This window comes from Calliphora vicina, chromosome 4 (assembly GCF_958450345.1).
Source record: "Calliphora vicina chromosome 4, idCalVici1.1, whole genome shotgun sequence".
Classification (NCBI taxonomy): Eukaryota; Metazoa; Arthropoda; class Insecta; order Diptera; family Calliphoridae; genus Calliphora; species Calliphora vicina.
The window spans coordinates 107,286,674-107,312,968 of record NC_088783.1 but is presented as its reverse complement, the minus strand read 5'-3'; the positions used below and the strand labels follow the sequence as shown (position 1 = coordinate 107,312,968).

The 26,295-nt window shown below is 29.8% G+C and overlaps 2 protein-coding genes across 4 annotated transcripts; both read left to right on the top strand.

Moving 5' to 3' along the window:
• The first annotated feature begins 267 nt into the window (after positions 1-267).
• Positions 268-4,899, top strand: LOC135958014 (uncharacterized). 3 transcript variants are annotated; one of them, XM_065508878.1, is made up of 3 exons: positions 268-478; positions 3,815-4,042; positions 4,111-4,899. In XM_065508878.1, exons 2-3 carry the CDS (start codon positions 3,824-3,826, stop codon positions 4,354-4,356), a joined length of 465 nt encoding a protein of 154 aa, XP_065364950.1. In that variant the 5' UTR covers positions 268-478; positions 3,815-3,823; the 3' UTR covers positions 4,357-4,899. The 3 variants fall into 3 exon arrangements, with proteins under 3 accessions (XP_065364950.1, XP_065364952.1, XP_065364951.1); XM_065508880.1 differs by having other exon boundaries at positions 268-486; XM_065508879.1 differs by lacking the exon at positions 268-478 and adding an exon at positions 2,484-2,676.
• Positions 4,900-8,364: 3,465 nt separating this feature from the next.
• On the top strand, positions 8,365-11,883 carry LOC135957667 (uncharacterized). The gene is made up of 2 exons (XM_065508452.1): positions 8,365-9,175; positions 9,266-11,883. Exons 1-2 carry the CDS (start codon positions 8,373-8,375, stop codon positions 11,862-11,864), a joined length of 3,402 nt encoding a protein of 1,133 aa, XP_065364524.1. The 5' UTR covers positions 8,365-8,372; the 3' UTR covers positions 11,865-11,883.
• The last annotated feature ends 14,412 nt before the right edge of the window (positions 11,884-26,295 follow it).

Below are 26,295 nucleotides of genomic sequence, written 5' to 3'. Positions count from 1 at the left end.
TACAATTCTGTTATCAATTACTGAGAATTCTAATGGATAATTTAATATACATAGAGCGGTATGTATCTCCTGTCAAAGACCTAACTCAGTTGTCAAAAACCTAAGTGGTGAGAATGTATTAGCAAAAAACAAACTATGTGAAAACAAAAACAACACTCGTATGTGTAACTGTTTTGAGTAATTTTTTTGTTTGAGTTTTTTTTCTAGTAAGTATATTTTCTCTATATTTAAAACATTCTGGAAACTAACACAAATTTATTCCCAAAGCATTAGTAAGTCAACAGCCACGATAACAATATCGCTTTTTTAAGTCAGTTATTAGATTTATTTTGTAAAATAATAACAAATAATTATTATATTTTATAATAAAAAATCTGTATAAAACAAGTTGAAGAAAAATACTTAAGTAAACAAAATATAAATTCTTGGTGAAAAAAATATTTATTTGGTGAAGAATTGAACAACAACTGTTGCATCTGTAAGTTGGTAAATATTATTTAAATCAATAATAGTGAAAAATGGTTTATTGTTAAATTTTGATTTCTGTAGTGCGATTAGAGATGCTAATCGGGACTGATTTTTCGGGATTTGGTAAAGAATCCCGAAATCCCGACCCGGGGTTTCGGTATTTCGGGAAATCTAAAATCCCGAAAATTATAAGAAAGAAACGTACATAATTATGTCTTTACAATTGAAAGTAAATTTTTTATTTAGCAATTCATTTTTATTAGACACTAAAAAGCATAAAATACTTGCATGAGTCATTATATAAGAAGAAATAACAATAAAGTATGTACATTAGGCCGGGTCGATTTGTATGGACGATCAAAATGTAAAAAATCGTATAGCAGAAACGCAAGCTACGCAAAATTCTATGAAATTATCCCCAAGAAACCATAGGTCTAAAATCAAATCCTATCTTGCGCATTTCGTCTTTTATCCAATAAAAAAACTATTAAAAAAAATATATATACTGAAATATCGGCCGACTTCATAAACGCAGTAATGCAAAGCAATTACTAGGCAAAGCAATTCTTTGTGACATTCATGAACGCATAAATGTTTTGTAAAGAATCATAAATAAAAGCAGTTCATGCAATAATGAACTTGCGACATTGCCAAAACAAAATCTATTGCGTTTATGAACACTATAGCGGTATTCACTGTTAAGTGCGAATGGTCTAGCATCATTGCAAATGCAAAATTTTACCGTAATCCAATAACAAAATACACACAAAAACATTTACAATTTTGCATTTGCAATGATGCAATGATGCAATACCATTCGCACTTAATACTGAACTCCGCTTATGAATTGCAGTGTTGCTTTGCAAAATGCGTTTATGAAGTCAGCCATCATTGGATAAAAGACGAATGCGATTTTAGACCTCTGGTTTCTTCTTAGAATTTTCCGTAGAATGCGTTTCTGCTATACGATTTTTCGTGAAAAAAATCGACATACTGGTGAAAAACCGTACTTTAGTATAAAAAGTGTTTATTTTAAATAGCTTCTTAAGAATACTATTGCATCTATGGTTTCATCTGCCATTCTGGAACGAATTTTTTTTTCGACATATGCTGCTGCCGAAAAACATCTTTCACATTGGCAAACCCGTTTGCAAATACTTATAACAAATCTGCAAGTATTTTCCTCTTGTTCCTTCAGAAATAAAATGATGTATTTCTTTTGCAAGTTGAAAATCTACATTATAATTTGGTTTCGATATTGTTATTTGGGGTTTTTACATTTATTAATAATATCTTTTAGCCTTTTAGCAATCGAAATATTTTCATTTTGTTCGAGCTCCTCATCTGAGATAAAATCAATTTCATTTGAAGAGGATTTAAATTGAGTTTTGATAGATAACTTACAAAAAATGTTGAAGAATTGATTTTCTAGAGCCCCACTCAAGGAAAACCAAAAATACCGTTTTCCTTTATTAACTATATTGTAGCAGGAGTTGAGCTTAACAACTTTGCTGAACATCACTTTGAGATATTCGGCCATGTAGAATGTCAAAATGAATGAAAAAGTCACACAAAAATTACAATTTCCCCTATTTATTTATGAAAAACGGGATTTGGAAAATCCCGAAAATCACGGGATTCCCCGTTTAGCATCTCTAAGTGCGATGCATTTACTTTTAACGATCCCTCAGTCGCAACAGTAATCAACAATTTCTGTTGATTATGTAACAAATATGACAAATCGAATATACTCGAATGCTATAAATGTATTTAAAATTTACGATTCTGTTATCAATTACTGAGAATTCTAATGGATAATTTCAAAAACCTAAGTGGTGAGAATGTATTAGCAAAAAAAAAAAAACTACGTGAAAACAAAAACATCATTCGTATGTGTAACTTTTTTGAGTAATTTTTTTGTTTGAGTTTTTTTCTAGTAAGTATATTTTCTCTATATTTAAAACATTCTGGAAACTAACACAAATTTATTGCCAAAGCATTAGTAAGCCAACAGCCACGATAACAATATCGCTTTTTTAAGTCAGTTATTAGATTTATTTTGTAAAATAATAACAAATAATTATTATATTTTATAATAAAAAATCTGTATAAAACAAGTTGAAGAAAAATACTTAAGTAAACAAAATATAAATTCTTGGTGAAAAAAATATTTATTTGGTGAAGAATTGAACAACAACTGTTGCATTTGTAAGTTGGTATTGTTAAATATTATTTAAATCAATAATAGTGATAGTCAGTCGCAACATTAATCATTCATTTAAAATTTCACAGGGCGACAAAATTTCAAAAAAAAAACTTGAAACCCAGGGATAAAGGCGAAAAGAAAGATCGATTTTTTTTTTGCATTCATAACGAAAATGTTATGAATATAGCAAATTCTGAATTCATATTCGGATTCAACGCAGCTCAAAACTTTAGAAAAATATACTCTGGTATCAAGAAATTTGTTGGCCTGTGTTATTATCAAGTGGCATTTCCGTCAAAACAGCGAAAATCACAAAGAGGAATATAAACAAAAACATCAGAGATGGAAAAGTTGATACGATCGTACTTACTTAGTACTTGCATAGTACTCTTGCGTTTCATTTGATACTTTCAAACCATTTTTTTGTATTGTATTTTATTAAAAAAGATAAATTTACACATTTTTTTTAAACGCTTTATTTATTTATTGAATGTGCCTTTTATAGACCCGACAATAAGTATTTAAATCGTATAACTAAAATTAAAACAATTTGCTCTTCAACAAGAGAGCCTTAATGGTTAAATTTTTTTTAAAAAATTAAAAAAACAATTTCAAAAAAAAAATTTAAAAAAAATTTTTAAAACAATTAAAAAAAAAAAAAAATAAATTTTGTTTAAATAAAAAAATTTATTTTAAAGTATAATTTGGTGAAGGGTATATAAGATTCGGCACAGCCGAATATAGCTCTCTTACTTGTTTTTTCATAAAAGAGACCGCTCTGCGTTATATACCTCGTGATATCTGGTGAATTTAAATAATATTTCTTTTGTAATCTGCGTTTTGTAAAATTTTTTCGATAAATCTGAAATTTTTAATAAAAATTTCACGATTTTTGATTGGGCCGGTACCTTTAAATGAGTCAATTTTTATTTTACACGTATGTTAAAACTTCTTTCAGAAACATATACAAAATATATACGAGCAGGGAAATTACAGTATTGTAATTCAAAATGGTTTCGAGGAGTAATATATTAATGCTCCCTCCCATCTCACGTACAAGACTGGATGATAATATTTCAATATTAAAATACTTATCAAATCTATATGTATTTATATGTAATACTTCTTTGTTTCTTTTAGTTTCACACAATGGCCGAAAATGAAGAATGTAAAATTTGTCTCGCCTTGAAAGCGGATAATACTCCAATGCTTAACATCATAACAATCGATGAATATGAAAATTTAACTGGAATCACACTGGGACCACGGAAAGTTAAAAAAATATATGTATGCAACAAATGTGCACGCGATATTATAGAAGCAAGGGAAATTCGTAATAACATTATAACAAGTTTAGAGGAAAGAAAGGTAACGAAAGAAAACTAATAATTTACTACAAGCAATGTAATTTTCCACATATGTATCTATCTGTTTAGACTCGTGCCCAGGCTGAATGTGGTAATTTTTGTGCCCTTAACAATGGGGATATAACTGACATTTCTCGACACAAACCGACAGAGCTAATTGCCAATTTGATAAGACGTGAATTGGAATCTGACGAGCAGGGCAAAGAATTTGTTTGCCAAAATTGTTTTGTTAAAATTGATAATGCCAACAAAACTTGTAAGAAACTAATTGAAAGTTTAAAGGACTTTCAATACACTCCAAAAATCAGCTACTAAATCTGAAGCTGCTGGAAATACTCCCTCCCCTAAAACACCGAAGCAGAAAGAACTTACAAATGAAACGAAAAACAATGATTTACCACCAACAACTGGTACTACACCAAAAACTTCCAAGCCAAAAAAAGCCACAAATGTATCGGTCAATAATAAATCATCTCCAACAACTGCTACACGGAAAATATCAACTAATGACGATGATAGTTTGGAAGAAATAGTTCAAAAAGTAAAGAAATTGAATATTAAAAAATAAGTTTCAATATTCATAATAACTTTTTAAATTTGTTTTATAAACCTTTGATAAATTAAAAAATCGATTATGAATAAGGCCTATAATAAGTATGTATGTATATAAAATAAAATTAAAAAAAAAAAAACTACTTACCAACATTAACACGACGTCTGGTTATGCCTTAACTAATAGTTATAGATACTGTCGTTTAAAATTATTTTTGTATGAAAACTGTCAGTATAACTATTAGTTGAAACATAACCAGACTTCGTGTTACTGGGGGTTAGTTGCATTTTGTTTTTGGTTTGAAATATATTGTTATTCAAATTTAGTTCCATATACATTTTGTTATGAGGCCTAATAGGGGGGGTTGGTCAGATGGCATGTATTCCATACATATGGAATTCCATGTGTATGTAAAAATTCACGTTATACATACGATTCATAATTTTCACGTTCAAACGTACATATGTAATTGCATGTGACATAACCTCCATTAGTTTATATGTTTGTTTTTTAAATTTTATAATTTTTTTTTTTAAATTTTATAAATTTTTTTTTTTTTTGGTGAAAAAATTCGGATTAAAAAATATTTTGTCCGATTTTGACCCATTGTAGATCCAACTTACTATGGTCTTATATACGTCGCTTGAAATATCTATCATTAGATATCCATATTGTTTATATTAATGACTTAGTAATCCAGATATAGTCCTGGTTTTTTCCTCATATCTCAGCCATTTGTGGACCGATTTTGCTGATTTTAAATAGCAAAATTCTCGAAAGCATGTCTGACAGAATTATTGAATATTTGGATCCCGAAGATATCTGGGGTCTTCAGAAAATTGATTTCAACAGACAGACAGACGGCCATGGCTTAATCGACTCCGCTATCTATAAGGATCCAGAATATATATACTTCATAGGGTCGGAAATGAAAAATGTAGAAATTACAAACGGAATGACAAACTTATATATACCCTTCTCACGTAGGTGAAGGGTATAAAAACTTTGGTGAAAAAAAAAATTCGGGTTAAAATATATTTTTCCGATTTGCACAGGTCTTTGAAATATCTATCATTATATATCCATATTGTCTATATTAATGATTTAGTAATCCAGATATGGGTCGAAAATAGGTAAAAAATCGAGGTTGTCCCGGTTTTTTCCTTATATCTCAGCCATTTGTGCACCGATTTTCTCGATTTTAACCGAGCCGGAAGAATTTCGGAGATATTGATGTATCATTCGTGTATGTAAGTTATTTGGGGGCTTCAGAAAGTTGATTTCAACACACAGACGGACATGGCTATATCGACTCCTCTATCTACATATAACGATTCAGAATATATATGTATACTTTGTGGGGTCGCAAATGAAAAATGTAGAAATTACAAACGGAATGACAAACTTACAGTCAGCGTCTAAAGAAAGTGTACAACTTGTTTTTACATTTAAAACATTTTATTTACATATTAAAAAACTATTTGTTCTCCAGTTCTAGTATATTTAACAAAACATTTAATTGTTCTCTTGCAATATATAAACAAAAAACTAAACTAGTTCAACTGCAACAAAAACAGTAACAACAAAACCAAAAATACTCCATTTTTAACGCGTCAAAAGAAAGTGTACAGTTTAGGGAAATTAGAAGAAAAAACGTGTTTAGTAGTTCATTATTTTTAAAATTAAAAAAATAATTTTTATTTATTAAAATGTACACTGTATTTTCGTAGATAAAATTGTAGTCGTGTATATAAATAATCGCATTTATATTTAAAAATCAAACACCAGCTCCCCCAAATACATATATTCGCGAAACCTACTGAAAACAGAAGAACAAGAGTTTTTTTTTCTAAATATCAAAGTAACCCAGTGTAATCCATATGTCTATGCCACCACAAGTGATCATTGATTCAGAATTTAGATATTTGTTGTTATAAGGACCGTCGAAAAATTCAGATGAAACGGTCTTAAAATCGATTTTTTAGCTTTTATATAAGTTTATACTCGTATCATATCGCTAAATAAATTGCTCAATAGGAAATTTGAATATAGGAATAAACATTATACACTCCAGAAATGTGTTAAATAAGGATATTATGCCCCATATAAAAGTTGCTCTTAAAATTCGAATACTATTTTTTAAAAGCAAATGATAATTAAGGCAAGTTAATTTGTATATTTAAAACTCAAATCAGTCTGTATCTAACGAACACAAAAAGGTTGACCAATCGTACTTTCAAAGAACGGCTTATTTCAAATATTTATGTTACAAAAATAACTTCTTAACAATTATCGTTATGGCTTAATTAGAACCTGACAAATGTCGTTATTTACCGACTATTTTTAACGAAAATAATCCGTATAATTCAATTCGGAGTATCTCTTAACGATAAGTATTGTTAACTTATGAATTTTGATAACTTAACGACAAAATTTTGTTGTTAAAAAGTTACAGAATTCCAGTACTGAGCTTCCACAAGTATCGTTCTCTACCCCAGCAGAAAACTTCACTTTTATGTTTTTAATATTTATTTTGTTATATTTTTGTGTCTTCTTTGGACAAATATTTTATGGATTCAAAAGTAAATAATCGCCATACAGCTGTTTGGCTTACAGCATTGCCAACACGATATAAGTACATCTTTTTGTATGTTTTTATTTTAAATTTTAGTATCAATTTATACAATGGCAACCACGGCTACGTTGAGATTTGACAATAGAAGTGACATCGTAATATTTCGGCGTTGACTAAACGCAATGCCGTAGTGATTTATAAAATTTTATATTTTTTGTTACGCGTTCACAATTACAAAATTAGGGCCTTATATTTTTCAGTGAAAAAGTGCAACTGTGTTTATGAAATTAGAATTTTTTCGAGAACCCAAAAAAATTTATTGAGTATAATAAAGAGTAGTCAAAACAAAAAAAAAATACTCAAACTAATCACACGTACGGCTGTCATTTTATTCATCTTTTTTACAAAGTTTTTTTTTATGCTAATATAGTCTTTAACAGGAAATACATATTTGTATTTCTACAAAGAGAAGATAGTAGAGATGTGTGTATCTTGGGATTCCCCATCTTTAGTGTACATGACTAATAAATGTGTATGAATAAGCATGCTTGAGAATTAGATGATTAAATTCTATTTTTAATTTCGGAGCACTAGAAAAATTGAGTACCGTTTGTTTATTACTAATATTTTGTTATTTCTTTTTCGCTGTTGATGCTTATTAATATTATCATTGTCAAATGCATTTAAATATGGAAAAGAGAAACAAAAAAATGTTTAGTACTGATAGTCGTACACTACACCCTCTACCTTTTCAACTCCTCGCCAATAAACTTCGTCTGTCTGTCTTTCAATTTCTGCATTGTAAAACGGGTACTATCCAGTATATCACATAGTTCGGACAAATCGATCGTTCTGAATTAAATAATAAAATATAGTTGTTATAATTTAAACAATTCATATAAATAAAGTTATTTACAAACATAAACACAGCTTGGCATATTAATATATTTAAATCAGTGGTGCAAGTTCATATTGTTCCGTTAGTAAACAATAGAGAGTAAAAATACAAATATAGTATCATTCAGTTGCTTGACAGCATTTCAACGAAGCAGGTGTGTTGCGGATATTTTACAAATTCTATTTGCTAAGAAAAATTTAAAAATGCATGAACAAAATCATACATCTACTTCAAGGGCCAATGACTTAGTACAAGCACCATTTAGAGATGTCAAAATGGTGAAAAGCGCGTTTAAAAAAAGAGTGATGACACTTTCATATGAAAATATGAATGAAGAATGTCTCATACCTGAGATATTTTTAAAAGAAGCTTACACACCGTTCATGCAGAAAGTTAAAGTCTTTTTAAAAGAACACTATGCATTAAAGTACAATATTGAACTCCATGCTTTATATGCCAAACCCAATTTGGATGATTTGGAAAACACGCCATTAGAGGTGAAAACTTTTCAAACCAAGATGGAAGAAATTTTGAATATAAGCGATTTTGAATCTACATTTTCAAACAAAATTATGAACATCAGAAAAAAATCAGAAGAATTCCAGGAAAAAGATAGTGGTTGGACTTTAGTTCAATTAATAAAAGTTTATCTAAATTTAAATAAATATCAACCTCTAAAGGGTTCATCATATATAGAACTGCCAAAGAAATTACATTTAAAATATGCATGCATAAACGTTAAAAATGCTGATGAATTCTGTTTTAAATGGGCTATAATCTCAGCAATTGCTGATTTTAAAAAAGATGCTGGTCGTCCATCTAAGTATAATGTAAATATCGAAGCCGAAAATATCACTGTGAAAGGTAACAGCTTGAATTTCAAAGGGTTATGCTTCCCATTAAAAGTAAAAGATATATCAATCTTTGAAATAAATAATCCAAATATTAGCATTAATGTATTTGGATATGATGAGAGCATTAAATTGATTGTGGGACCTTATTATAAAAGCAAAGTTAAAAGGTCGAAACACATCAATCTATTGTTTCTTCAGAAAAATATTGCACATAATACCATATGTCATTATATATGGATCAAAAATATTTCAAGGTAAGTGAAATATCGAAAAAATCAAACTTTGTTTATTTCTACATACATACATTTTATTTATTATTCATATAATCGCAATGTGTTTTACAGATTGATTAGATCTCAGCAAACGAAACATGAATCAAAAATATTTGTATGTGATGATTGTCTCCAACATTTTCATCATCAAGACAAGTTGGATTTACACCAGAAGATTTGCAGTCAGCTGGTTTTCCGTGTACCCACACCAGATAAGTCCATTTTAGAATTTAAAAATTACAAAAATAAATTCGATGTACCTTTTGTTATATATGCCGACTCAGAATGCATATTTGAAAATATTCAAACTTGTATTCCGAATGGGAACAAATCGTCCACAACATTAGTTGATAGACATATTCCCTATGCATTTTCCTATTTTATAAAATCTAATATCAACAATAATGACCTAAGTCATAAGCTACGTCATTTTAAAGGCATAGATGCTGCTAAATTGTTTGTAGAAACATTAGTTGCAGATGTCAAATCTTTAAATGATCATTATTTAAAGGAAATTATACCGATGACACCCTTAACCGAACAGGAAAATTTAGATTATGCTTTGAATGATATATGTCATATTTGCTTTAAACCGATTGCAAATGAAATTAAAGTAAGAGACCACTGTCATTTAAGCGGTAAATATAGAGGACCAGCTCATAATTCTTGTAATCTTAATGCCAAAACACCTAAATTGTTTCCAGTCATTTTTCACAATTTTTCTTCATATGATTGCCATTTATTTGTGAAAGAGCTCAATAATATTGACGATGGCCCCATTAACATTATTCCCCTAAATAAGGAATTATATATATCTCTATCAAAAACTATAAAGAGTGATAAAGGGAACAATATTGAAATTAGATTTCTAGATTCATATAGGTTTATGCCATCAAGTTTGGATAGTTTAATACAAAATTTAACAAAAGATGAATTAAAAATTGTTAAAGAGTTTTATTCAGACGATGAAAATCAATTCAATTTATTAATAAGAAAGGGCGTCTTTCCCTACAATTATTTAAATTCTTTAGAAAAACTCAAAGAAACTTGTCTGCCAAGCATAGATGACTTCTATAACAAACTAACTGATTCCAAATGCTCTATAGAAGATTATACACATGCCCAAGAAGTTTGGAGTAAATTTGAATGTAAGACATTAGAAGATTATTTAATGGTATACTTAAAAAGTGATGTTTTATTATTAGCAGACGTATTTGAAAATTTCAGGTCAGTTTGTAAAAGCATTTATAAATTGGATCCATGCCACTATTATACAGCACCAGGCCTATCTTGGGATGCTATGCTAAAAATAACTGAAATTAAATTGGATTTGCTTACTGACATTGAAATGATTCGGTTTCTACAAAAAGGTATTAGAGGTGGAATAGTTCAATGTTCTCAAAGGTATTCTTCAGCCAACAACAAATATCTTTCTGATTATGATGAGAAACTTCCTTCTAAATACTTGACATATTTAGATGCAAATAACTTGTATGGTTGGGCAATGTCAGAAGCTTTGCCAGAAGGCAAGTTTGAATGGTTAACAGATATTGATAATTTTTCATTGGAAACGATTCCAACTGATTCGGATATTGGATATATATTGGAAGTTGATTTAATATATCCAAAAGAAATCCATGATTACCACAATGATTTACCATTCTGTTGTGAAAACAAAACTCCACCCAATTCGAATGAAAAAAAATTACTCATTGATTTAAATGATAAATGCGAGTATGTAATTTACTATAAAAATTTACAACAATGTTTAAAACATGGTTTAAAATTAAGTAAAATACATAGAATTTTAAAATTTAAACAATCCAATTGGCTACAGAAGTATATTTCATTGAATAATTTGCATAGGACAAATGCAAAAAACACGTTTGAAAAAAATTTCTTTAAATTATTAAATAATGCGGTTTACGGTAAAACAATGGAAAACGTGGATAAACGTAAAAACATTAAAATAGTGAATGCATGGGAAAGTGATGGTAAAAGACCTGGAGCTCGAGCTATGATTGCCAAGCCAGAATTTCATTCATATAGCATATTTGATGAGAATATGATTGCAATCCAACTAAATAGAACTTTTTCATATTATAATAAACCAATTTATTTAGGATTTACAATTCTAGAGCTTTCAAAATGGAAGATGTATGATTTCCATTATGATTATATTTTGCCTAAATATAAATCCAAAGTACAACTTAATTATATGGACACAGATTCATTCATTTATACAATACAAACGGATGATTTCTATAATGATATATTAAATGATATCGATACAAGATTCGATACATCTGAATATGAAATTAATAATCAATTTGGTATCCCACAAAAGAATAAAAAGGTATTAGGGATGATGAAGGATGAAAACAATGGCATACTTATGAAGGAATTTGTGGGTTTAAGAGCAAAGATGTATTCATTTAAAACGGAAGATTTAAAAGAAACCAAAAAAGCTAAGGGTGTCAAAAGAAATGTTAGCAATAAATTGAGTCTGTCCGACTATAAAGATTGTTTATTAAATCATAAAATTTATTATGCAAATATGCATGTTTTTAAGTCAATATTACATGATTTGTACACAGAATATAAAACAAAAGTTAGTTTAAGTTTTTTAGATAATAAACGTTTCATATGCAATGATAAAGTAATACCCTAGCTTGGGGTCATTACATGCAAACTGTTTTGGAAAATAATGATGACGAAAATTGCAAGAAAATAGACAATGGAAATAGAATATTAATTTTTTTTTTGAATTTTTTTTATACACATATGTAATTAAATTATTGTTATTTATTTGTTTTTTAATAAAAATAATAAATGTAAAAAAATAAAAAATATTCATAAATTTAGTAAATAAATTATAAATTTTAAGTAAATTATAAAGATTACATTTCTATGTAAATAATAAAACAATATTATATATTTTTTTTATCATTAAATGTGTTTTATCTATCTATATATATAAAAATGAAATGGTCCATGTATGTAATGTCATCACGTTTATTTTATTTTTTTTTTATTCGATTCGAAATTTTCAGGATATAGTTTGTAAAGAACAAAAATTCCGGGTAAAACTCGGAAATTTTTTTTTGTGAGTCCAGTTAACTGTTATAAAAAAGCTCCCTAAAGTATGCAGTACAAATTTAGATATTTTATTTGCAAATAAATGAGACAGGCAGGTGTATGTGGGTTGGAGAAACTTGAAGAACTAACATTAGTAAATGCCACCGGGTCAACTAGTATCGAATAAAATAAAGTAACTTAACTACATATTTATAATTTCATGAATAACAAACACTGACTATTGATATTCTAGACCATTGGTAGGCAAAAAGAGGCATTTAATTTGTGTGCTCTTTTGGGTAAAAAATAAAATATCCACAACAACATCAAGAAACTGAATGAATTGTGTGTATTTTTACGCTCTATTACGCTCTTTTGTTCACATTCGGGTTGTTTGACGAAAATCATCGTAACCTGAACAATATGAACGCCTACCATGGTTCTAGACTTTCCACCAATGCACAGTTTCGAAACGTCAATTTGAAGGGTCCATTTCTAAAAAAAAAAAATTTGATTTTGCAAAAATAGTCAAAAATGGTATGTCTTGAGTTACAAAACATTTATTTTGGTAAATATCCCAGTCGAATCCCACTTTAAGGTCCATTTCGAAAAAAAAAATTTAGATTTTGCAAAAAAAAAAGTGAAAAATTTTATGTCTTGAGTTACAAAATATTTATTTTGATAGATATCCCATTCGAATCCCACTAAGCCAACAAAAATATTTTAAATCAAAAGACCTAAGCTTTCTTTTAACCAAAAAAAATATTAAAAAGGGTTCAATTTTGAAAAAAAAAGTCAACAAAGTTTTTGATTTAGCAAAAAAAAAATCTTTTTTTTCGAAAGATTGAATAAATAGCTATCTAAACTATTTGGTACAAATTTGGCTAAGAACAATAGGTAGCAAGTTACTTTTGTTATCATTTTTTGTTTCAGTGATTTTTCAAAAGCATTACCAGTAGAGTTTTTTCTTTTCCCGGGAAATCGGGATTAATTTAGAAATTTCCCGGGATCCCAGTAATTCCCACATAGAACAAATTATTAAATTTTAAGAAGGTAGAATTCGTTAAAAAGCTAATCATTTTTTTTCTTTCGTTTTAAAATGTAATTGAATACGAATATAATCTACCTTCCTTAGATTCCAATTAATTATGTTAATTCGCAAATATATAAAAAAAATATATAGTTTTTATTAATTTTGAATTGGCTGGCAATGTTTTGCTTATTAAATCAAAAATTATTTAAAGATGTTAATTAAAACTTGAAGAAATCCTATTCCAAAAATTATAATTTTACTTTTTGTGAAAATGCTATATACTAAAATAATTCCACTTTCGATTGGAATAGCATTCTGTTACAGCCCTCAACATTCACGAGTTTTTGGAAAACTCTTGATCCTTGAAATCAGTTTTCTGAAGACCCCAGATCATAGGGTACAACTAGAGCCGCAACTGAGAGTAACAATAATTATTCTCTTCACATGTACTTGTGATGTGTGAATTCAACATCTTGTGAGAGAATTAAACACATCAAAATACTTGAAATTTTAAATTTGATTTTCCGACTAAATATAGACCGAACCACTTTATTACACTTCTACACAATATTTGGCAATTTTTTTGAATACTTTGCAGGACACTTTTATTTCCAAAACACATTAATTTTGCTCAAATGAAAAAAAATATTGTTACGAAATTGTACTTGAATTCAAATATAACGATTTTAACGGCTGATTTAAAAGTAGCATAATGCTTTCAAGTAACAGTGCTGTAAAACTGTAACATATCTGTGGGCATTGTTAAATAAAAGCTTTCAGTTGATTTGATTGTAAGTTGGCAACGCTGTATTCGAGTTCGAATAATCAGTTAAAGAACATTGTAGAAAGTACACCACAGATGGCGTATGATCTAGAATATTCGAACTTTGACAGTTAAAGAGCTTTCTAGATGGTAATGCAGTGTTATAAATAGTGGCAGAGGTTGCAGTCGTTAGTGAGTTTATCAGAGACGCTTTTCGAATAAACATCATCTAAGTGCCTTAAAGTGTGTTGTGTTTTTCAAGTAAATTCGTGTACATTATAAATTGTGTCTGTAATTCTGAGAATTTATAAACGTGTATAAAAAACATTGAGTGGCTATTTAATTCTGTTGTTGTTGTACATTTCAAAGAAATAAAGAGTTGTTACAATTTTCAAACTACTAAACGGCTTTTATTTGCAATCAAAAGTATCCGGTTTATTTAAAGGAAATAAACCAAACGTTTTGAAAAGGTTAAAACGTAACAATATTTTTTATTAATTTTTGACACTTAATTTTATTTGTGGTAGAATTTAATTTATAGAACAGAGTTTCAATTTTTGGTATTGAAAATAGAACAAAATTTAAATAAATTAAAATTTATACATTTTTATAGAACTCTGTGTGTCTGGTGAAAATTAAAAAAAGCACCAAGACAACCTCAAAACTATCTACTAATACATTCTCACGACTTAGGTTTTTGACAACAGACTTAGGTTTTTTCCCTCTCAGTAACGCTTCTATGGATATATTATTCTATGCCCCAGATATCCTCGGTATCCAAATCTTCAATAATTCTATCAGACATGCTTTCGAGAAGTTCAGCAAAATCGGTCCACAAATGGCTGAGATATGAGGAAAAAACCAGGATAACTTCTATTTTTGACCTATTTTTTACATATGTATATCTGGATTACTAAGCCATTAATATAGACAATATGGATATCTAATGATAGATATTTCAAAGACCATTGCAACGACGTATATAAGAACATAGTAAGTTGGACCTACAATCGGTCAAAATAGGAACAAATATTTTTTAACCCAATTTTTTTTCAACCTAAAAAATTTTTTAAAATTAAAAAAAAATTAAATTTATAAAAAAATAACAATTAAAAAAAAATTTCCAAAAAATGAAAAAAAACATTTTGTTTACCTAAAAATATTTAAAATTTGTATTTTGAAGTATAATTAATGAAGGGTAGATATAGTATAAGATTCGGCACAGCCGAAATTTATATATTTTTTTTTTAAATTTCAAAATTTTTTTTTGTTTTTTTTTTAATATTTAGCGGAAAAAAACTTTTCAATGTCGTTTAAAAATTTAAAATCGGTTAAATAATGACAGAGTTAAGAATGTTTAAATTTGCGGTTCCATAAAAATATACTTTTGCCTATATCTTGGAAATTTGAGGGTGTATTGGAACTTTTAAAACCGGTTTTATAATACACGGAAACTGGAGTTATCAGTCTACCATCAGGCGCGTTCCAGGTGGCGAATAGGGGGAGCCATCATCTAGACCAGTGACACATTTTATACAAATGAGTACTGGTATTGATGACGGCTCCAGCGATATCAAGACTTTGTGATTCATTTTATAACAAATGGTCTAGAATTCTTGGTATAACTAGGATGGAGACATAGACTTCCTATGTGGGATTCCGTTATCCAAATGCAGGCTTCATATTAGTAACTTTTACTATGATCCCACATATACAGATATGATCCCGACTGAATTGTGGTCGCACAACATATCTTCTTTGTTTGACTCGCTCACAATTGAGTGATGCAGTGGTGGACACCGTACTGTTGGCAATCATGCGAGGAGACTTCGATTGCCCTACAACGACTTCTGTAGAAGTTGTCAAAATGAGGAGGAGGATAAGAACATTTTTCATCTGCTTTGTCAATGTCCGGCATTAGGAGATCTACGCTTAAGGTTTCTGGAACATCGTTCCCTAAATAGTCTTTCTGGGCTCTCGCACATGAGGCTAGAGAGCATAAGGAGTAGTAATTGGCTAATCCGCCAATCCCCTGGTGCGTAGTTAATAATGTCATCTCCTCTCTTTTTGCGGACTTTCTTCCTTAAAATAATGTTTTGTTTATACATTTTCCTTTGCTTAGAGGTGTACCATCATTAGATGTCCCTAAACATTGGAGCTCCACATTTTTAATGATACAGAAACTCTTAAGATACAAGGAACAACTATACTTGATTGTATTAAAGTGTGGGAGATCCAAATTTGCTTAATGCAGACGTTGTAAATGCAGCAATATTTTTGGATCCACGCTTTCGACGCTTTCTTCCACAAAATAAAAGGGAAGAAGCCAAAAACTCACCTAAGAATGCTGGCAAAGAAATTGTACTACTTACATCAGATTTGGATATGTCAAGGCTTATATTTACTTTATTATAAACATCGGCTATTTTGTTCTATTTCAGTCCGAAAGATATCCCCACCCCTTTAGATAGTAATTCTTCATTGGTTCGCCAGAAATTACGAAGCTTAGAAGTTGTCTCGTCGGCAGAGGATGAAACGCCATGCATGGAGCTTTTAAATACTTTGGCCGAAATTGAAACCTAGCGAGAAGAAAAAGTTAACGTCGATGCCAACCTTTTGGAATATTGGGAGGAAAAAATACATGCTGCTCCAACAACTGAAGTTAGTGTCGAGCGCGCATTATCAGCATTAAGATTATTATCATGTGGTCTTAGATGCAAACTTGTATTAAATGCATTGCGGCAATCGTGTGATCCTACCTTAAGTCCCTGTGGATATTTTCATTTCTTATATACCATGGTGCTTCCGTTATGGTCCTAAGAATTTTAGATTGGGCCCTCTGTACAAGAGAAATACTGGTGTATACTAGCCATTCCCCATAATTGAATTCCATATGTCGAAATTAGTTTTAAAACGGTCTTATACAGGATGAATTTATATTCAATTAACGTTGTTGAGTGTATTTACACATTTCTTTTGCTTTTCGTTATAATCCAATCATGGCGTTTATATTACATAGAAGAGACTCATTCAAACCAAATATTCTTTGCATATTTGAGTACTTCACAGACACAATATTGTTATACCAACCAATCCAACCAAGAAAATCTAAACAAAATTTTGTGTATAACAGTTACATATTTTCTATAGAAAATTTTATGTTTTAAATTTGAGGCTGGTGGGCAGCCCCCAAAGTTGCTCGCCTCGGACTTACAAAATATCAACAAAAATTCAGTTCTTATCCGAATGTCAAGAATAATTTAGAAATTTTTGGTTTAAGAGATATTTGTTAAATTTTCGCCAACTTTTTTGATGTGATAAACCTACTTGGGTTCGGTAATTTTTAAAAATATATACGTCCCTTCAACTTCGTGAGAAGGGTATATATAAATTTGTCATTCCGTTTGTAATTTCTACATTTTTCATTTCCAACCCTATAAAGTATATACATATATTCTGGATCCTTATAGATAGCGGAGTCGATTAAGCCATGTCCGTCTGTCTGTCTGTTGAAATCAATTTTCTGAAGACCCCAGATATCTTCGGGATCCAAATCTTCAATAATTCTATCAGACATGCTTTCGAGAAGTTTGCTATTTAAAATCAGCAAAATCCGTCCATAAATAACGGAGATATGAGCAAAAAACCGGGACAACCTCGATTTTTTACCTATTTTTTATCTATATCTGGATTACTAAGTCATTAATATAGACAATATGGATATCTAATGATAGATATTTCAAAGTCCATTGCAACGATGTAGATAAGGATATAGTAAGTTGGACCTACAATGGGTCAAAATCGGGAAAGATATTTTTTAACCCGATTTTTTTTTTTCATCAAACAATTTTTTTGTCATAAATTTTTTTTAAAAACTAGAAAAAAAATTAAAAAAAAACAAAAAATAAGAAAAAGTACCAAAAATCAGGCACTTGTTGATTCCCACTCACTCCGGTCCATATAAGCTTTACTTCATGTTTCTAGGTTCATTGGTGAAGAAATTACAAAAAGTACCATTCAAAAAGTACCAAAAAGTCTCCCCCTAGAATTCTCACTGACTTAGGACCGTGTATGATTAATTTCATGTTTCTAAGTCCATTGTAATAGAAAATTCAAAAAGTACCATTAGAAGAATGAAAAAGTACCTATAGTTCAGTTCTCACATTTTGGTACCTAAATATAATCCCTTATTTCTAACACTAACTTCACTCAGATACATATCAGCTAACTTTAATGTCGATAAGTGAAATAATTTAAAATATTAAAAAGGTACCATTAGCAGAAAAGTACCAATTTCCCTTTTCGTCCTTGAACACCCCTCAAGTCTGAAATTTTAAATTATTTCATTTTGCAAAAGTTGTTTATGCTACAGACATGTCTCAATCGATTAAAATCTGTGTTAATGTGCCCAATAATAAATATGTTTTAAAAAAAGTACCAAGCTGTTTACCCGGATTTGGCCTAAAATACACCATGGCACTCGAGTTCCAAATAACAACCTGTTAGTTAATTTTTGTATGAATCCAGGAACCAATGTTAAAAAAATTATCAAAATCGGCTTAATAATTTGCAATAAAATGTATTTTCCCGATTTTATCCCCTTTTTGGTACCTTTTTTATCCCCATTGCTTTGGTAAAATTTAATTCAAATAAATTTCTGTATCGTGGTGGGAGATCATAATGAAATATTCGTATGTCTATGTCAAATTATAGAAAAACATATTTTATGAAAAGGTACCAAAAATAAACACAATTTTTATCCCTTAAGGGTTTGAATTTCCAAAAAGTACCAAACCTATATTTTTTATTTTTTGATAAGTAAAGAATACGATTTAAATTTTGTTTCTATGTTTATTGGTTTAAAAGATACATAGGGTGCCAAAAAAGTACCAAAATACAGTTTTTACTCGTTTTCTCCCCTAAAAGGTTCGAATTTCGAAAAAGTACGAAACACCTGTCAGCTTATTTTTTAAATGGAGTAACATGCAATTTTAAGTTTTTTTGTATCTTTATTAGTTTTGAAGATATAAGGTTACCGAATTTACCCTTTTTTACCCCCTAAACGTTCGAATTTCCAAAAATCCCTTCTTATCGGATCGTTTTGAATAGGGAGGAACCCACAGTTAAAATTTCGTGATTCTAGCTTCAGCCGTTTGGGCTGTGCGATGATGAATCAGTCAGTCAGTCAGTAACGTTACTCTTTTATATACATATATAGATATTGTAGCACGAGTTGAGCTTAACAACTTTGCTGAACATCACTTTGCGATAAATGAATGAAAAAGTCACACAAAAATGACAATTTCCCCTATTTATTTATGAAAAACGGGATTTGGAAAATCCCGAAAACCCCGGGATTTAAAATTAAAAAATCCCGGGCTTCGGGATTTAGAAAATCCGAAAACCCCGGGATTTTCGGGAACGGGATTCCCCGTTTAGCATCTCTAAGTGCGATGCATTTACTTTTAACGATCCCTCAGTCGCAACAGTAATCAACAGAAGTTGTTGTATGACAAATCGAATATACCCACAATTTTTTGATGGTATGTACACTGAATCAATTAAGTCTCCGTACAGACATACTCATAATATAAACTAGATATTTATGGTCACTTTTCAATACATATTTAAACCTTTTTTTAATTCATTTTATAAAAAATCTTATAAACTAGAAATCAACATAAAAAAACTACAAACATTTTCATTAAAAACATAAAAATTTACATAAATTCAATAATTGTACGAAAAGTATCACCAAAAAAGTCTCCGTACAGTTAACCGTTTTAAGGCAAGGAATCCCAATATTAATTTTAATTGAATTTAATATGTGGTAGGTCCTCCTTTCTGAGCAATTGCAGCATTTTAATGGCTGTGCATGGAATGGACCAGCTTTGTTGTTGTCAGGGAATCTATTTTATACCACTCTTCCATTATAACGGCTTTTAGCTGATCTTTTCTTGTTATATTGTGCTGCCGAACCTTTCTTTCCAAGTGATCCCATATATGCTCAATCGGGTTGAGATCAGGTGCTGAGCTGTGCGATTTAAGTGCTTAAGAACATTATAAATAAGACATTCCTTTACTAATCTAGATGTGTGATTAGGATCGTTGTCTTGTTGGAAGCAATACAAACGTCCCAAGCCTAATTTTCCAGAACTTTGTTTTAAGTTTTCTTTTAATATATTAAGGTATGCATATTATACCATAGTGTTTTCAACAAAAATAAGTTATCCCACCCCAGATGAAGCCATGTAACCCCAAACAATAACGTTACCTCCTCCATGCTTTACGGTTAGCGTCAAATGCTTCGGATTCATTTCAGTATTTGGCTTTCTCCATAACATTTCTCTTCCATCAGAACCAAAAACATTCAATTTACTTTCATCGCTAAAAATAACTCGATCCCAAAATAAAAAAATCTTTATCAATATGCTCGATAGCGTAATCCAATCTCTTTTTCATGTTCACTTTTCGAACAAGGGGCTTCTTACGGCTTACTCGACCATTGTATCCATTTAGTTTAAGAGCGTTTCTTACAGTTTGGGGGTTTACCGTTAATTCATCACTAGTTTTCAAGTTTCCCGCAATTAAACATGCGTTAATTTTTGGATTACCTTCTACAAATCGTACAATTCTTCTCTCTAAGTGGTGATCTATTTTTCTTGGATGGTCAGTTCTTTGTTTATTTGCCATTGTTCCGGTTTTTTTGAACTGTTGAATAACGTACTGAATGGAAGAGCGTGGTCTTTTTACAATATCCTTGATTTCGGTTAGATTTTTTCCTTCATTTTGCAAGTTAATAATAATTTTCTTTCTATCCATTAAAATTTGCTTATTTTTGGATTCCCTGACAACAACAAAGCTGGTCCATTCCATGCACAGCCATTAAAATTAAGCAATTGCTTAGAAAGGAGGACCTACCACATATTAAATGCAATTAAGTTTAATATTGGGATTCCTAGCCTTAAAACGGTTAACTGTACGGAGACTTTTTTGGTGATACTTTTCGTACAATTATTGAATTTATGTAAATTTTTATGTTTTTAAGGAAAACGTTTGTATTTTTTTTATGTTGATTTCTAGTTTATAAGATTTTTTATAAAATGAATTAAAAAAAGTTTTAAATATGTATTGAAAAGTGACCATAAATTGCTAGTTTATATTATGAGTATGTCTGTACGGAGACTTAATTGATTCAGTGTATATGTATAAATGACTAATTGCGAATGCTATAAATGTATTTAAAATTTACAATTCTGTTATCAATTACTGAGAATTCTAATGGATAATTTAATATACATAGAGCGGAAACTCTCCTGTCAAAGACCTAACTCAGTTGTCAAAAACCTAAGTGGTGAGAATGTATTAGCAAAAAACAAACTATGTGAAAACAAAAACAACACTCGTATGTGTAACTGTTTTGAGTAATTTTTTTGTTTGAGTTTTTTTTCTAGTAAGTATATTTTCTCTATATTTAAAACATTCTGGAAACTAACACAAATTTATTCCCAAAGCATTAGTAAGTCAACAGCCACGATAACAATATCGCTTTTTTAAGTCAGTTATTAGATTTATTTTGTAAAATAATAACAAATAATTATTATATTTTATAATAAAAAATCTGTATAAAACAAGTTGAAGAAAAATACTTAAGTAAACAAAATATAAATTCTTGGTGAAAAAAATATTTATTTGGTGAAGAATTGAACAACAACTGTTGCATCTGTAAGTTGGTAAATATTATTTAAATCAATAATAGTGAAAAATGGTTTATTGTTAAATTTTGATTTCTGTAGTGCGATTAGAGATGCTAATCGGGACTGATTTTTACCAAATCCCGAACCCCGGTTCGGGATTTGGTAAAGAATCCCGAAATCCCGACCCGGGGTTTCGGTATTTCGGGAAATCTAAAATCCCGAAAATTATAAGAAAGAAACGTACATAATTATGTCTTTACAATTGAAAGTAAATTTTTTATTTAGCAATTCATTTTTATTAGACACTAAAAAGCATAAAATACTTGCATGAGTCATTATATAAGAAGAAATAACAATAAAGTATGTACATTAGGCCGGGTCGATTTGTATGGACGATCAAAATGTAAAAAATCGTATAGCAGAAACGCAAGCTACGCAAAATTCTATGAAATTATCCCCAAGAAACCATAGGTCTAAAATCAAATCCTATCTTGCGCATTTCGTCTTTTATCCAATAAAAAAACTATTAAAAAAAATATATATACTGAAATATCGGCCGACTTCATAAACGCAGTAATGCAAAGCAATTACTAGGCAAAGCAATTCTTTGTGACATTCATGAACGCATAAATGTTTTGTAAAGAATCATAAATAAAAGCAGTTCATGCAATAATGAACTTGCGACATTGCCAAAACAAAATCTATTGCGTTTATGAACACTATAGCGGTATTCACTGTTAAGTGCGAATGGTCTAGCATCATTGCAAATGCAAAATTTTACCGTAATCCAATAACAAAATACACACAAAAACATTTACAATTTTGCATTTGCAATGATGCAATGATGCAATACCATTCGCACTTAATACTGAACTCCGCTTATGAATTGCAGTGTTGCTTTGCAAAATGCGTTTATGAAGTCAGCCATCATTGGATAAAAGACGAATGCGATTTTAGACCTCTGGTTTCTTCTTAGAATTTTCCGTAGAATGCGTTTCTGCTATACGATTTTTCGTGAAAAAAATCGACATACTGGTGAAAAACCGTACTTTAGTATAAAAAGTGTTTATTTTAAATAGCTTCTTAAGAATACTATTGCATCTATGGTTTCATCTGCCATTCTGGAACGAATTTTGTTTTCGGCATATACTTAATTGATTAAAACAAAAGTGTGATTTTCGAAATTATATGATATTTATTATTTAAAAATTGATGTTTACAATTCAAACGACACTTAAATTCTAAACTCTTGTTACAATATTTGGTTCTTTTATATAGTTTAAAAACAAGTAAGAAAGTATGGTCGGTCAAGCCCGACCATATAATACCCTACACTAAGTAAAAGAGCAAAACAAATTTTTCTTTTAAAATTTCAATAATTTATATTTTTGAGTGATTTTCGGAAGTGGGGTTATATGGGGGCTATGACCAATTATGGACAGATCACCATGAAATTAGGTCGTGTGATTTATGTCTATATTAAAGTTAACTATGTTGAATTTTATGTGTTTACCAACATTTTTAAGCGATTTATGCACGTTAAAGTGATTTTCGGAAGCGGGTCTATATGGGAGCTATGACTAATTATGGACCGATCGTAACAAAATTTGGTGACATGAATTTTGTGTATATAAAACTTATTTGGAGCGAAATTTGTGGAGATACATATATAAATTAAACATTTATGACCGATAAAGTCCAATTTCGGGAGGACATTTGTATGGTGGCTAGGTGAAATAGTGGACCGATTTCAGCCAGTTTCAATAGGCTTGGTCCTTGAGCCGAAAAAATAATATGTACCAAATTTGATCGAAATATCTTCAAAATTGCGACCTGTACTCTGCGCACAAGGTTTACATGGACAGCCAGCCAGCCAGCCAGCCAGCCAGCCAACCAGACGGACGGACGGACGGACGGACGGACATCGCTTAATCGACTCAGAAAGTGATTCTAAGTCGATCGGTATACTTTAAGGTGGGTGTTAGACTAATATTTTTGGGCGTTACAAACATCTGCACAAACGCATAATACCCTCCCCACTATGGTGGTGTAGGGTATAATAACGGTAAGACTGGTTTAAAATAATGAAAAATAACGATAATATAATTTAAAAGAAAATAGTTGATAATTTTGGATGATAGAAACTATTAACAATTAGAATTAAAGCAAAATAAGAATTATAGTAAGTAATAATAAATTAAGTAATAAGAAGAATTAAAGTTAAATTAAAGAATGTAAATATAAAGAGATAAAGAAAGTATTAGGGTAGTTCATAAACATGTAACTCCCCCACACTTTGAGTACACATTACTCCTGGAATGTGGAAATTTAGATTTACTTCTCAAGTATTTTAAATATTAACAATGGTTTTTAATTAAAAATATGCATATAAATTCTTATAAACTAATTGTACATATTGTATATTACAGTATATTATATTGTGTCTGATTAATTAAATTCATTACTTGTTATTTTTCTTTAGATTTTTTCTTTTCTTTAGATTTTTTATTTAGTTTTCGAATAATTTCTGCCAGTGATTTTTCTGTCAAACTTTATATCTGGTATTTCATTTTGGTATTTAAAAATTCTTTTAACAATTTGTCTATCTCTTTTACAATTATTTTCATCAATAAAATGCGTGTTCTTTTTTTCTTTAACTTGTTTTATTATATATTTTGGTTTTTGCTTCAAATTCTGAAACCCAAGATTCTTTACTAATTCTCTCTCTGTATATTCATGACAATCTTCTCTATTTTCATTAATTTTCCTAATTCTATCAATCTTTTGTTCATGAATTTTCTTATGCAACGTATCCCATACTGATTTATCCACTTTGTTGTGAAGTAAGTCATTTGGTTTATATCCCGTTGTGCTATGTATGGAATCATTATATATTTGTACAGATTTATATACAAGAGCTTTATCATCTAAGTCATTATCCTTTCGATCCAATTTAAACAATCTTATATGTTCATTCAATGTTAAATGGAACCGTTCTATATCCGAGTTCCCAGTATGTGTATTCGGAGATGTGAAGTGAATTTCGACATCTTCTGAATTCAAAAAATTTCTGATAAATGCTGTGTTGAATTCATTGTCAGCAATTATCTTACCTGGTTTTCCTAAAACAGAGAATCTTTCCCTTAGTTTTTCAACAATAGTTAAGGAATTTTTGTCGCTTATATAATGTACTGAAACATGTTTCGAAAGTTTATCAATACAAGTTAAAAAAGTTGTCTGCTTGTTCAAAAACCATATATCGACATGAATTATTTCATTTGATTGAATAGGTGTTTCCGTAACACAAAGCTTTGTCTTTATAGGCCTTCTATCAAATTTGCACATATTACATATAGTACAATTATTAATAAATTTATGAATTTCCCTTTTCAGATTAGGATAGTAAATTTTATCCTTCAACTCTAGATATGTTTCCTCTATCCCTCTATGATTCTTATCATTGTGATATCTATATCTTTAATAAATTTGGAGCAACGTAAAAATTTAATTTCCGATAAATTTGAAAAATAATGAACTATTGTCCGTTGGAGATTCTTGTAAAGTTCAAAATTTTCACAAAAAATTGCCACTGTTCCTTTTATAGGAAAAATTTGTCTCAAAAAATCTAGTACTTTTTCCTCAAAATACTCCTTTAATGTTATTATATGTCTAGTTTTGCTATCGTATAAAGTAAGTTCCTCATAATTATACTTTTTTCCTAACATCACTACAATCTGATTTTTAAATATATTAATTGGAGATTCCGAAATAAGAATATGGTCGTTCAAGTTTTCCTTTCCACTGTGTATTGTAGCTCTGTCAGTATTTACATTTTCCTCATTTTCCATTAAGACATTAACATCTACACGACTAAGAAAGTCTGCAACCTGATTTGTTTTTCCCTTAATGTACTCAATTTCAAAGTCATATTCATTTAATAGAATTTTCCATCTTTGTAATTTCATATTAGGCTCCTTTAAAGAACTAAGCCACATAAGTGGTCGATGATCAGTTTGTACTTTAAATTTTCGTCCAAATAAATAGGGTCTGAAATATTTAATTGACCACACAATCGCTAACAATTCTTTTTCTATTGTGCTATAATTAAGCTCATGTTGGTTTAATGTCCTTGACGAAAAAGCGATTGGGTGTCCATCCTGCGATAATACCGCACCTAAGGCCTCATTACTGGCATCTGTTGTCAAAACAAACATTTTGTCAAAGTTTGGAAAAGACAAGACTGGAGTAGTACATAAAATTTTCTTTAATTTGTTAAAGGAATCAATGTAATTCTGATTATTCACATCTATATGTGAGCCTTTCTTTAAATATGAAATCATTGGTAATGCAATTTGGCTGTAATCTTTTATAAATTTCCTGTATAAACCAGTTAAGCCTAGGAAGGATCTTATTTCCTTAATTGTTCTTGGAAGTGATATTTTCTTTATTACGGAAATCTTATCAGGATTTGGTTTAATCCCGTCAGGCGTTATAATATGGCCAAGATATTCTGACTCGTGTTTAAAGAAAT

Coding starts and splice junctions, on each gene's coding strand:
- LOC135958014 (XM_065508878.1), top strand. CDS start 3,824: ATGGCCGAAAATGAAGAATGTAAAATTTGTCTCGCCTTGAAAGCGGAT. Junction 4,043..4,110: donor CAAGTTTAGAGGAAAGAAAG/GTAACGAAAGAA, acceptor CTATCTGTTTAG/ACTCGTGCCCAGGCTGAATG.
- LOC135957667 (XM_065508452.1), top strand. CDS start 8,373: ATGACACTTTCATATGAAAATATGAATGAAGAATGTCTCATACCTGAG. Junction 9,176..9,265: donor TGGATCAAAAATATTTCAAG/GTAAGTGAAATA, acceptor TGTGTTTTACAG/ATTGATTAGATCTCAGCAAA.